A 12330-nucleotide genomic window follows, 5' to 3' on the forward strand; every position below is an offset into this window, starting at 1 on the left:
ATGTCTATAAATCACGTTTGTTGTTAGTATAATCCTCACTAGTCACACACATAGTAGTCTGAATATTTAGGAGATCCACCGCTCCTTATTATTTGTATTATATTTATTATAGTTGTATTTTGTATGTATAAAATGTTTTGTGCATAAATCATAATTTCAGAAAATTATCCGTCATAGCTAAACTAGTGTTGTAAGATGATATAAAACGATGGCAAGATCCGTTGCGAGTGAAGGCATTAATTCCTACAGTACTTGAAGGCGGCATTCTTCAGTTGAGTTTATGTGGTGGCCTCTCAATCAGCGTACCGCGTCGGTCTCTAAGGAGCGTTGCTGCGTTCAGGGTCGCTCACGTGTGCTTCAGACAACATGTAGCCACCGGCACTCACACATTGCTATCACATAAACAGGTTAGGGTGCAGTGTGACGGACACAGGCGGCTCGCAGAAGATGAGCGTCACCGCCGGGGAGAAACAGAGAGGAGTTCGGAAGAGGCAGCTGGTAACGGCCAACTCTTGACGGCAACTCCCGCTGACCTGAGCCGCCGCCGCCGCCGCCGCCGCCGCCGCTCCTTCATGCCGCTGAAGAGCACCGAGGCCGCGCACTGAATCCAAACACAGAGCTGGTATCCCCCGCACGAGCCGCGTGGGACCTGGGACGAGACAATGGCGAGTCTGGGTGACTGCTGCGTGAAGGTTGCACTGAGGTAAGCCTCCCAACGTCTCTGTGTAGGTGTATATGTAAGTGTTGTGTTTGTGGAGATCTGCAAGACCACATTGTAGTCTGAAGCATGTAATGCACACTTCCAGTCTTAACACTGATTTTGTATTTTTGTTGAATGATGCTGCAAGATTAGCTGCTTTTATGATAATGTACAGTATTGATAAGGTGTTAATGCGTGTGCCACACACACTACCTCTGTGCATTTCCATGCTGTCCTCCAAAGCATGTGTGCATCTTCCATTCAGTATGGGGCTGATGTGACAAGGACAGCTACCAGACAGGTGTGGGAAGAAGAGATGGGCTCTCCTGTCCAAAACCAATATTTGCCTTATTCTCCTCAAAAGCATTGATATTTTTGCATTATAATGGTTTACTGGAGCTTGCTTTATAAACCCCCACCTAAGGATGAAGGCGCAGCTCGGAAGACGGCGCCTTTGTTGAAAAAAGACCTCAAGGCTTGGACAGCGCAGCAGCTTTTGTGTTCAAATATTGGCAGCCCCCCTCAATAGAGTGTGTGCATATGGAGGTGCATATGCTGGACTTTTGAGATAACTTCCATCTCCTTACATGAATAGAACGACAGTTTGTAGAGATCTCATTACTCATGTGATAGGGCTGCTATGCAATCTACCTAAATTTTGTCCTAGGACCCCCTTGAGACTTCCACTTTGGGAGGCCCTCATTCATTGAACTTAGAGGGTGGGGGGGTTGCAGACCCTTTTAAGATGGACCACGCTCCCAACGGCTCCCGTCTCCCGTCTCCCCAGGGCCAGCTTTAGAGTCACTTTTCCATTTACAGCTAAGTGTATCTCTTTTGTGCTTGCTCACAGTGAGAGTAACAGGAAGTGAGGAAGGCGGTGGTGCTGACAAAAAAAAAAAAAAAAAAAAAAAAAGTGAAGCTTCTGAGCCAGCTGGTGGCCGCTGGTCAACTGAAGTTATTGATTGACGCAGGGAAAAGCGTGTGAAAGCCTTGTGTGAAGGTGACAGCTGTCATTAAATGGCATTCAGTTAAATTTTTTATAAATAGCCATTGTGTGACGAACATTATTCTCCAGTACTACATATACAAGGGTGAACAAAATACGTTTTGGGATGATGGTTGACCACTGATTTGAATTTAGAATAGAGTGGCACCTTGATTTATTACTTAAATACTTAGAAATTATTTTTTTTTCGTGAGCAAGCTTGTAATTCAATTTACACATCAAATACATTTATCTAATTGAAATGAATTGAAAAGCCGTGAATCCGTTCCAGGACCCCAAAAAACATCATAATTATTTTTGTTACATGCTTTTAATAAAGACAAATAGCCCTGTATTTTATAAAAAAAAATATGGCTCGGACTCACCCTCGAAAACCCCATTCTCTCTTCACGTTGACTGTAACGAATGACTTCTGAATCAGAATCAAACTAACTCCTTGTACGATTCTGAAATAAAGTCATGTCATTGTACAACAAATGAAAACTCTAATTTTATTATTTGAAAACTATCCATCGCCCCCTAGTTAAAACCTGGTTGCAGTTTTTGTCGGTTCGCAGTTTTTGACAAAAACACCGGAAAGAGTACACTGACTCATTTTGGCTGACGCTTCTCCTTCCGGAAAAGATTGACCAAGATCCCTTACTTTAACCAAGATCCCTTGCTGTACCGTGGCCAAAAGTAGTTTGTTTTGCAATGGTCTCACTGCGGTAAAATGCGTAAATCCACGCTGGGTGGGAACATCTGTCTTCTTTCTAGCCGGCTACTAGCTATCTGCTAGCTGGTAGCATGGTCGCGCTTGTCAATCATCTGCCACGATGTGTCGAATGAATGTCGCGCAACTTTCTCCCATTCATTTTCCCGTGCTCGCCATCTGGCATGAACGTCCGCGCAGCTCCTTGGGCACGGCCGTCAGACGCCTCCTTCTGCGGAGATCAACATCTCAGTGGGGACGGCTACGGTTATTTGCATCTGTTATCTATGATCAGCTATAGACTTGGTAGCTACTGTACAACTGCACGTATGTGCGTGCGTCCTAAGTCGAAATGGCATTGTTCATAAACAAAGGCTAAACATGGTGAAATATTTTGTATTTTTTGAAGCAATGCAGCTTGGCAGCATTGCAGGTCTTGTCAGAATAAAGTAAGTAGTATGGTATTCTTCGATTCGTTGATTAAAATCCGAAAACTCTGATTCAGCGTACTCGAATGCTAATTCGAGTCACCACCCATTTATGCATTGCCTTAATAAAAACATTATAAAAGAGAATCTAAAGAAATAATTATAATTACATTTATAAAGTTCTCATTGTATGCAGTGTAGTATTCATATGTTGAATATGTGCCTTTGAGGGGCATGGCCAAGAATTATAATTACATTTATAAAGTTCTAATTGTACGCAGTGTAGTATTCATATGTTGAATATGTGCCTTTGAGGGGCGTGGCCAAGAGAGTGGTGTCAGAAGCTGGAGTTGAAGTTGCTTCTTGTGCAGTCTTTGTCCCGTTCAATAAACGTCTGAAGGTGCATCAGCTACTATGGCGCTCCTTGCCCACATGCAGGCGCATACAATAGTTGAATTGCTCCATTTTTATTTACTTATTTATTTATTTTACTGCCTATTACTACTACTGTTTATAATAATGACAGAACATAGAGTAATTTAAGCCACAGACACACTCTATTAGCAAGATTCTTACATTGAAATTAAACAGCATTTGGGCGAGCTGGCACTGCTTCGCTCAGTCATATGTTTGTATTTATGTGCTCTCTAAGTGGCACCAAAAGTAGATTTGACAGGAAATGAGCAGCACACAAATAAGCATGTGAAGAAAGCTAACTTCCTGCTGTACACTGCCGGCTTTCCCACTGACCTCACGGGCTTTAACTTAAGAAAACTGGCCAGCGATAAGGGGGTGGGGGGTTTAATTGGTCCCATGTTGTGGTGCCCTCAGGCCTGGCTGCATGAAATGTGCGTGAGTGAGCATACACGGTGGAGGGCAGAGAGGTTGGAGCGAGGGCCGACCCAGTCTGACTCGCCAGCATCCATTTCCTGAATGTCTGCGCTGGCTTCCCTAAACAATGACTGCTGACATGACCTACAATCCTGCATTCAAATGTGGCTGCTTGAAGAATGGATGGAGCCACACTTACACATACAGTGCATGCATACAAATGTGCATGCGCGCGCGCACACACACACACACACACACACAATTGATTGGATACAACTTACTACTAAGGCCAAGTAAAAATGGAATGTACAATCCCTGATTACATTGACAAGCAAAAATGACAGAACCCTCAGCAAAATGCATGCTAGACCTGTAGTTGGCAATATCACTTGATAATGAAGCATATGCACAAACTTGTGCAGCAACTGCTTGTTTCCGAGACAAAACAGTCTTTTGAATACCCTAGGAATGAGTGTAGTCGATAAATTTATTGCGTTAGATTTAAAAAAATTTTTTTGCATGGATGTGATGTTGATTAATTGTATCTTCAAGAGCAAAACTAAAGTAACCCCCTGCAGGTCATGGGGACCCAGACCTGCAGGGAATAGCGAAAAAACGTGATTAATTGAGACCCCCGCAAATTTTTTTTAAAAAGATAATTGCCTCAAGTAATAGTTCAAATTGTTAATGTACCACAAACTATAATCCTAATATTATTTCAAACGCTTCTTACAACATTACCCTTAAAAATAAATATCTCTAACTAGGGCTGCATGATTATGGCCAAAATAATACTCCCGATTATTTTGATCAAAATTGTAATCAGGATGAATTATCACGGCTATTACTCATGTTAGGGAAAAACCTTTGTTTTTATTGCACTACTTTTCATCAAACAATATGTAGCAGCTTACAGGGCAAAATGAATCTTTAAATTAGAATAAATAATAGATAATGATACAAAATAAATAAATAAATGTACCCTAAAAAAAAATACTTTACCAAGGGCTAACTGTATAAATGTGCTTTTACAAAGTCCAATCATGAAATTGCAACTTAATGGAAGCAAATACAGTTAATGCATGGAAGGCAATAACATTAGGCTGCAAGCACCGACTTTTCATTTGAAAATCTCCATCGTCAATATAGTGAATTGTCCAGGATGGTACGTCACGCATGGTCAGTCGTGCACGGTCACAAACTGGGAGTGCGGTGCCGGCCCTTAATCAATACTTAACCATAAGTTCGCCACATGGTTGCGGGCACGGCTACAAATGAAGTACTTTTTATGTGCAGCAGTGCCCGCATTTTAAATGTAAAAAATCGCTGATGATCAGGCTCATTTAATCGTGACAGCAAAAACCACAATCATGATTAAAATTGGATTAATTGTGGAGCCCTAGTCTCACAAGTAATGTGATTTTGAAAAAAAGGCACATGAAGTGTAAGAACACTGTTGTACTGTATGTTGCTGTTTGGCAACCTGTAAAATACCCATTGTCAAGCAAAAAAGAGACTTTGATTTGATAGCTTGAGATTTAAAATTTAAAAAGAAAAAAGATCTTTTTTTTTTGTTTTTCGCTTGTTGTCGTGTAAACATACCCTGAGACCCAAACGCCATTGTCGTGTTCACATGCCCAGAATGACATTGTTTTCATCAATTTACAGTTTAAAATGTTCTTGTTCATAAAGCCTGATACTCACTTCCTGCAGATTTCAGGAGATAACAATAATTTGACATTTGCCCACCCATCGTGATAGCCCAGTAAGTTCACCTCCAGGCTGCCCTCCACACGCCATCCCCAAATTGAAGCCTTAATGCGAGTGCCTCTAAGCATGACTGTGCTCTTATAAATGTCAGCAATTTAGTGTCTGTAACGCGACAAGAGCCGCGCGTACATTTCCTTATACATGTCGATGTCTTCCTGCATAATCCTATTCTCTTTCACGGCAACCCTGCCATGTAAGTTGTCTCACAGTGGCAAGTCACTCTCGCCAAACTGCTAAGTCAGCATGTTCAGCCAACCATAAATAGACACAAAGACCAATCTGTTTAGTGCCGTTGTGGTCTTTGACCTTGTGATGCCTGGTAGATGTTCTCACCTTAACAGTCTTTTCCTCAAGGATCCTCTCTTGATCTAATTTAAACTGTATGACCTGAGGAATCGTCAAGTTTCTCTCGTTTGTTCCTGACAAGGAAACGAGACTATAAGCATCAACTCGGCAAATGAATAAATGCATCCCTTGTTGAATCATGTACCCGAAACAGCTGACTTTATTTTTGCAAAATAAAAAAAGCATATTGGATGAAGGTCGAGAGAGTGATTCGGTTTTTGATTGCAAAACGATGAAAAGTGACTCAAGAATTTAAATTTGAATCTGTTTCTCAAGAAAATGTAATCACACATCATCAAAGTAATGAGCCGTAGGACAACAGTGAGGCCTCTCCCAGCTGACGCACAAAGGCTTTAAATGGGAGCTTAAAAATGTTTTGTTGCTGGACGTGTGTTCTGTGTAGGCTACCAGTCTCGGCTGTTTCCTGTGAGTGTTAATACTTTGCCACACGGCTCTGTCTCCCCAGGGGGCTGCCGTTTAAAAGGGCTTGTTGCTTGCGAGGTGTGTGTACTGTATTTGCTTGATGTTTATGCAGGTCACGGGGCAGCACTGCAATGTATTCTTCCCCATGCGAGATTTCTGTCACTCGGTCTCGACATTCATGCCCCTCATATGGCCAGTTTACTGCAGAGTTACCGTGAGAGGCTTTGTTCAACTGCAAGCATTCCACTGAACAATGTGAAATTTAGTAGAAAATTGTTCAAAAAAGTAAGCACTGCAATCATCAAATTAACATGCATTAGCTTTTACATCACACAAGCTCAGTGCAAATGGACAATCCTCCAGTACAACTATGCAATCCACAACAATCGTTAGTTCTGCTTCAACATACTCCACAAATATGGACCTGTGCTTAACAAAATTCGACACTTTTCCACCAAAATACAGTGTTTTGCCGTAATGTCAAACCAGGTAGGATAAAGCTTCAACAACAAATAAAAAGTATCCCAAACTATTTACATTGCATTGCAAGTTCTGCACAAAGTCCTACTAAATTCTTGTGAAAACTGCACTGAAACATTTCTAATGGGGGAGGGGGACGAGCAGGAAACGTGACATGGAGCACACTCCCGTGTCGGCTGTCCACAGCTGTGCATCACTTCCTCTTCACCCTCATGATCACATGCTCTCTTTTGTTGTTGTTGCCCTTCAAACCTATGAGACCTAACCATCCGGGGTGACGGTTTATCATGGCAAAGAGTGGCACACATAAGATGCGGTAATCAGGGTGCACTTTAATAATATTTTAACCCTGTTGCTTAGTTTCGTGATTATTCACTTTGTCAAAAAAAGCCCTAAAATGCTAAGGAATCGCAACAACAGTTTCATAAGGCCCATCCTTCGCTCACATAACTGACCCTAGATCTTTTGGCCATGACACCACATAACGTACTTGTAGGTGGCTGAAAACCCGCCAAAATCTGTGATGGCACCACGAGTAAGCAAATACTTACATGTCATTTGACCAAGGCCGAGCAATTGAGAAAACATTAAATGATTTTAGCCTTCTACTCTACTGCCATAGTTTGAATGTGTGAAGTTTCAGTGTTTTTGTGAGAATATCTTTCACAGACTCGATGATGGAAGTTTGATGGTTTGTTCCCAGTCTGTCTCTGTCCAACTATTTACATCAATCCATCCATCCATTTCCTTTACCGCTTATCCTCACGGGGGTTGCGGGGGTGCTGGAGCCTATCCCAGGTATCTTCGGGCGGGAGGCGCGGTACACCCTGAACCGGTCGCCAGCCAATCACAGGGCGCACGAAACAAACAGCCATTCACACTCTCAATCACACCTACGGGCAATTTAGAGTCTTCAATCAACCTATCACGCATGTTTTGGGGATGTGGGAGGAAACCGGAGTGCCCGGAGAAAACCCACCCAGGGAGAACATGCAAACTCCACACAGGCGGGGCCGGGGATTTGAACCCCGCTCCCCAAAAGTGTGAGGCGGATGCGCTAAACAGTTGTCCGCCGTGCCGGCTATTTACAACATGCGCTTAGTTATTCTCCTTCCTTACAGGTATCGCTAGATTTTATTTTGTTGAAGGAAATTGGAAAAAAATAACTAAACTTTTCAGGGTATAGCTGGTGGAGCAACCCTAAGCAACAGGTTTTTGTCATCCTTTCAGTTCAGGTGAGCAGTAGTCAATTGCTTTTCTTCCACCCGGAAATATCCTGGTGGCGACTGTTTACAAATATGAAATAATCTACTCAAGAGAAAATAAACTATATTTATATTCTATTTCTAAAATATATGGCCTTATACATTGACTGGAGGCATTTATTAAACCTTGGACAGTACCAGCTACCAGGCATCCATCTATAAATAAGGTGTCTATTGGGTGTCTTCATTTATACAAATATATTTTCCTGCAAATAAATAATGCTTATCAAAATAGTATGCACCTTCTTTTTAAACATTAGCTTTAACTTGCTTATTTTTTTTTCTGATGAAGAAAGGAGCAGTCTATTTTAGGTGTTGGATAACGTATCCAGTGATTATTTGGGCATCTGTTGATTTAATCAAATATGATATTGATTAAATGATTACGCACCAATTTTATTCATTTTATTGTTGCAACGCCTGGGTTCGGAATAATCCTAACTGAAAGGAGTGACTAGGTTAAAAGAATTGAAGGTGTTGCATACTTCACCTGCTTGAAAACAGCTGACTGTTGTGTAATGGAGCTTTGCAAGCAGATTGTGTCTGACTAAGGGCACAAAGGAGGACTAAAGGAGTTGCTAAGCTACAACAATCTTACAATCCAATTTAATAACAAATTTTAACTTAAGAAAACAACAAAAAGCCCTTTACTTGTATTTATATTATTTATATGCTGCATTAAAATGAGATGTTGCATTTTGGTACATGGATGAGCTGGTGCATGTGCACCAGCCCTCAAATGGTTTGCTGCTGTTGCAGAATGACTTCCTGTCAGACCACTGGTGAACTACAGTATCTGTACTTCCTGTTCAACGGCTGCTTTGTGAGCTTCTGATGAGTCTGTTGACATGATTCATTTCAGTGAAAGTATGCACTGCAGTCTTATTGGAAAAAAACTGTGTTTCTTTCACACTGTTACTTCACAGCAAGAAGTTTAAAAGTTCTCACCACTCTCTTGCAGAAAAACAAAACAAAACATGCACATTAGGTTAATTGAACTGGGACTTTGACTGTCTCCATGTGTCAGCCCCATGATTAAGTGGTGACCTGACCAGAATGTACTTCCCCTCTCAGGCTATATCAGCTGGGATAGGCTGGCTAACTCCCGATGAGCCTATAGTACAGAATGATGAAAGGATAACTAACACTTTTTATCCACTCCCTGTCTCTATGATGGTTTACTGTTTGTTACTGAAGCAATGAAAAATCATGAATCGTGGATGTAAGTAAAGTTGAACCTCCAGCCCAATGCTTCTAAGGTTATGCAATTTGGAATTTGAACAAAATATCCAGGAACAATATGCCTCTGTAGTTGCATAGAACTGCGGAAATTGATCCGAATTTCAACATCATGCGGTACCCCAGCAAATATCATAGGGAATTATTCTGAGTTTGTGTTTTTATTCAACTTTGAGGCCTTTTTGGAGCACCTAAAAAATATGTACAACTTTCATGGATGACGTCATACAAGACATAGTCATATAATGTGAAACTTCAGCGTATTTCACAAGATCTCAGTTTTGCATTGCTTTTTTTAGGGTGGCGGTAGGCTTATTGTAACTTCTTCGATAAAATAGTCGAAAAGGATTACACTCCAGAAGGTACCTAAAGTAAGCAGTCTGACATTCAAAGCGATAAGACCAATGTGGTCCCAATATTTGACCTCATAGTAATCAGAATCAGAATCCTCAGAATGTCTCAGGCAGTTGGAGTCACCCTAGCAGGACAGCAGACATTTTGACAAAACATACTTTTGAGACACAAAAATAAACTCTGGAGAGTCACTTAGCAGTAAAAGGTTACCGGTAATGCTGATACAACTGCAGTTGTGCAAAGCAGTTTTATTGTTTTTTATTTTTATTTTTTTTATTTATAGTTGTGAACTTCTTTTACACTTGACATGCAAGTGACAGTATGCCAAAATGTTCATACTGAAAATATGACCTGTATTATTAATAAAGGTCTAACGATGGTGACAGTGTACTGTACATAGCAATACGATTTATTATTTTTCCCCATTAATTGATGTCACCTCAGCCAGGGAGGAGAGCTGTGACCTAAGAATAATGGGCAAGCAGTAGGTCATTATTATTATTATTATTATTTTTTTAGCAAAGCATGTTTATGGAGTGTGAGAGTTTCCAATGAACTTGGGTCAGACCATTAATGATAAACTGAATTTTGGCCTTAGTGGAGTTGTTTGCCCTCCACAGTGTCCTTCTATTTGGATCCCTGGAACTGTGACCAATGTGTCCTGTTCCCCTTCATCTACTCGCACCCTTTGCATATTTTCTTTGGAACGGTTTGTATTGTGTTGTTGGAGTTGCGCACACACTGACAGGTCGTGTGTGTGTTTTGAGAGAGAGATACAGGGCATAGCACATGCAAGCACTTTTAACAGTGCACTTCCCCGTTCAGTGTATACAGAGGATGCTGTGTGAATGAGTCTGATGTTAGTGTGGGTTTTTGTGCTCTGTGCTGAGTTTGCACACACATGCCAATAAAGTCAGAGGAAGACAGGGTGTGTGGTGAAGCAGAAGGTGTAGGGTTGTTAAAAAAAAAAAAAAAAAAAAAAAAAAAAAAGTCTGCTCTGAAAAGGTCTGCTGTAAACATGCAAATAGCATGCAATGTGTGTGTGTGTGTGTGTGTGTGCACGTGGGCATTAGGAGGAGCATCATGTCTATGAATAATTTGGGACAGCTGCACGTGTTTGCCATGTTCCCATATATCTCAAATTCTTGGCCAGATTGTTTACTGTGCAATAATGTGCATGCTCCAGTGGAGCTGCTGTCAGAATCTGCTGTGCAGATATGAAGAGGTGGGTGCGCCGTGTGTGTCCACACGTGCGTGTGCGTGGTCGGGTCTGTGATGGCCCTAAGTGCTGCTGCACTTTACAAGTTTAAACAGAGGGATAACGTTTACCATTTGGTTAGGATTAACATCAGCCCAGGTTAGGTGTTGCATTGTGATTAAATTTATGGTAAAGTGGTCTGCAAAAGTGTCGTTCTACAGAAATGTGCGTGTGCGCATGCTGGCCAGCTGGCCCATAATCACCTCGAATGTTAAGTAGCTTAATCACTGAACTGGAGTTTTGTCTATAAGAGCTTGTTTTGTTGCGAACTCGGATAATAGAGCTACACTTGTAAGTGCTGCATTCATCAGCAAATAATGAAATGAAATGAAATATGGTTTACCTGTTGTCATAATAGCATACGGTTAGCCTTAAGCAGTAATATGGGAGATTGGCTTCAATTACATTGGCTCACTGAGCACTTTAATAGAATTTGGTACCTGGGAACTAAGAAATGATAGAGAATAACAAAAAAGTCAATGAATTATGAGAATAAAGTTGTAATGATGATGAATTCAAAATGTAATAAATAAAAGGGATGTTGAGGAAGCTGCTTTACGTATGATGTGGTACGCAGCTGTACCTTTGCCTTTCAATGCTACCAGTAGTTTTTTCCTCGTAGACCCCTCATACAGTGGTTGCTTGATGTACAATTCAAGAGTTCAATTGGTTCTGTGACAATGCTTGTACCTCAAAAAACTCAAATCTCAAATTATGTTTCCCGTAATGAAATTAATGAATATGCCATTAATCCGTTCCAACCTCCCAAAATAATAACAAAAAGTGTCCTACAATGGTGTACTGTATGGAAACATATAGTAATGACATAATAAAGTAGAATGTAAAGAATTAACAATTTTGTTCCACATTTATTGCTTCAATTAAATGGACATTGTGCCGCTCCTTCTGGTATGCATGCCTTGGCCACCTGCGGACAATGCAATACAGACATACAGGCATACACGAAGAAGAGTTTCACAACTGACTCAGTAAGCTGCAGTAATACTAGTAATACTAAAGATTATATGCCTGTGAGTATTGTTATATTGTCTGTCATCCATCCATCCATTTTCTTACGGTTATTTGAAGTTGGGTTGTGGGGGCAACACCTTAAGCAGTGAAGCCCTCTCCCCAGCCACTTCGTCCAGCTCTTCCGGGTGATCCTGAGGCGTTCCCAGGCCAGCAGGGAGGCATAGTCTTTCCAGCGTTTCCTGGGTTGTCCCCAGGGCCTCCTCCTGGGAGGCGTCCATTGGCATCCTAACCAGATGCCTAAACCACCTCATCTGGCTCCTCTCCCCCAGATGACCAAGCTTCTCACCCTATCTCTAAGGGAGAGCCCAGACAGCCTGCGGATGAAACTAATTTTGGCCACTTGTATCATCATTCTTTCGGTCACGACCCACAGCTCGTGACCATCGGTGATGGTAGGAACGTAGATCGACCGGTAAATCGAGAGCTTTGCTTTTCACCTCGGCTCCTTCTTCACCACGACAGACTGATACAGAGTCCGCATCACTGCAGACGCTGCACCGATCCTCCT

General features: G+C 41.5%; 1 protein-coding gene across 4 annotated transcripts in view; it reads left to right on the forward strand.

Moving 5' to 3' along the window:
* Nucleotides 1-288: 288 nt before the first annotated feature.
* The window catches only part of kif21b (kinesin family member 21B), a 99392-nt gene continuing 87350 nt past the window's right edge, over nucleotides 289-12330 (forward strand). For all 4 annotated transcript variants that reach the window (XM_061689086.1, XM_061689089.1, XM_061689088.1 and 1 more), the window contains exon 1: nucleotides 289-703. In XM_061689086.1, the coding sequence (XP_061545070.1) occupies nucleotides 663-703 (41 nt within the window). In that variant the 5' untranslated portion in view covers nucleotides 289-662. The remainder of the gene's footprint in view (nucleotides 704-12330) is intronic.

This window comes from Phycodurus eques, chromosome 10, assembly GCF_024500275.1.
Source record: "Phycodurus eques isolate BA_2022a chromosome 10, UOR_Pequ_1.1, whole genome shotgun sequence".
Classification (NCBI taxonomy): Eukaryota; Metazoa; Chordata; class Actinopteri; order Syngnathiformes; family Syngnathidae; genus Phycodurus; species Phycodurus eques.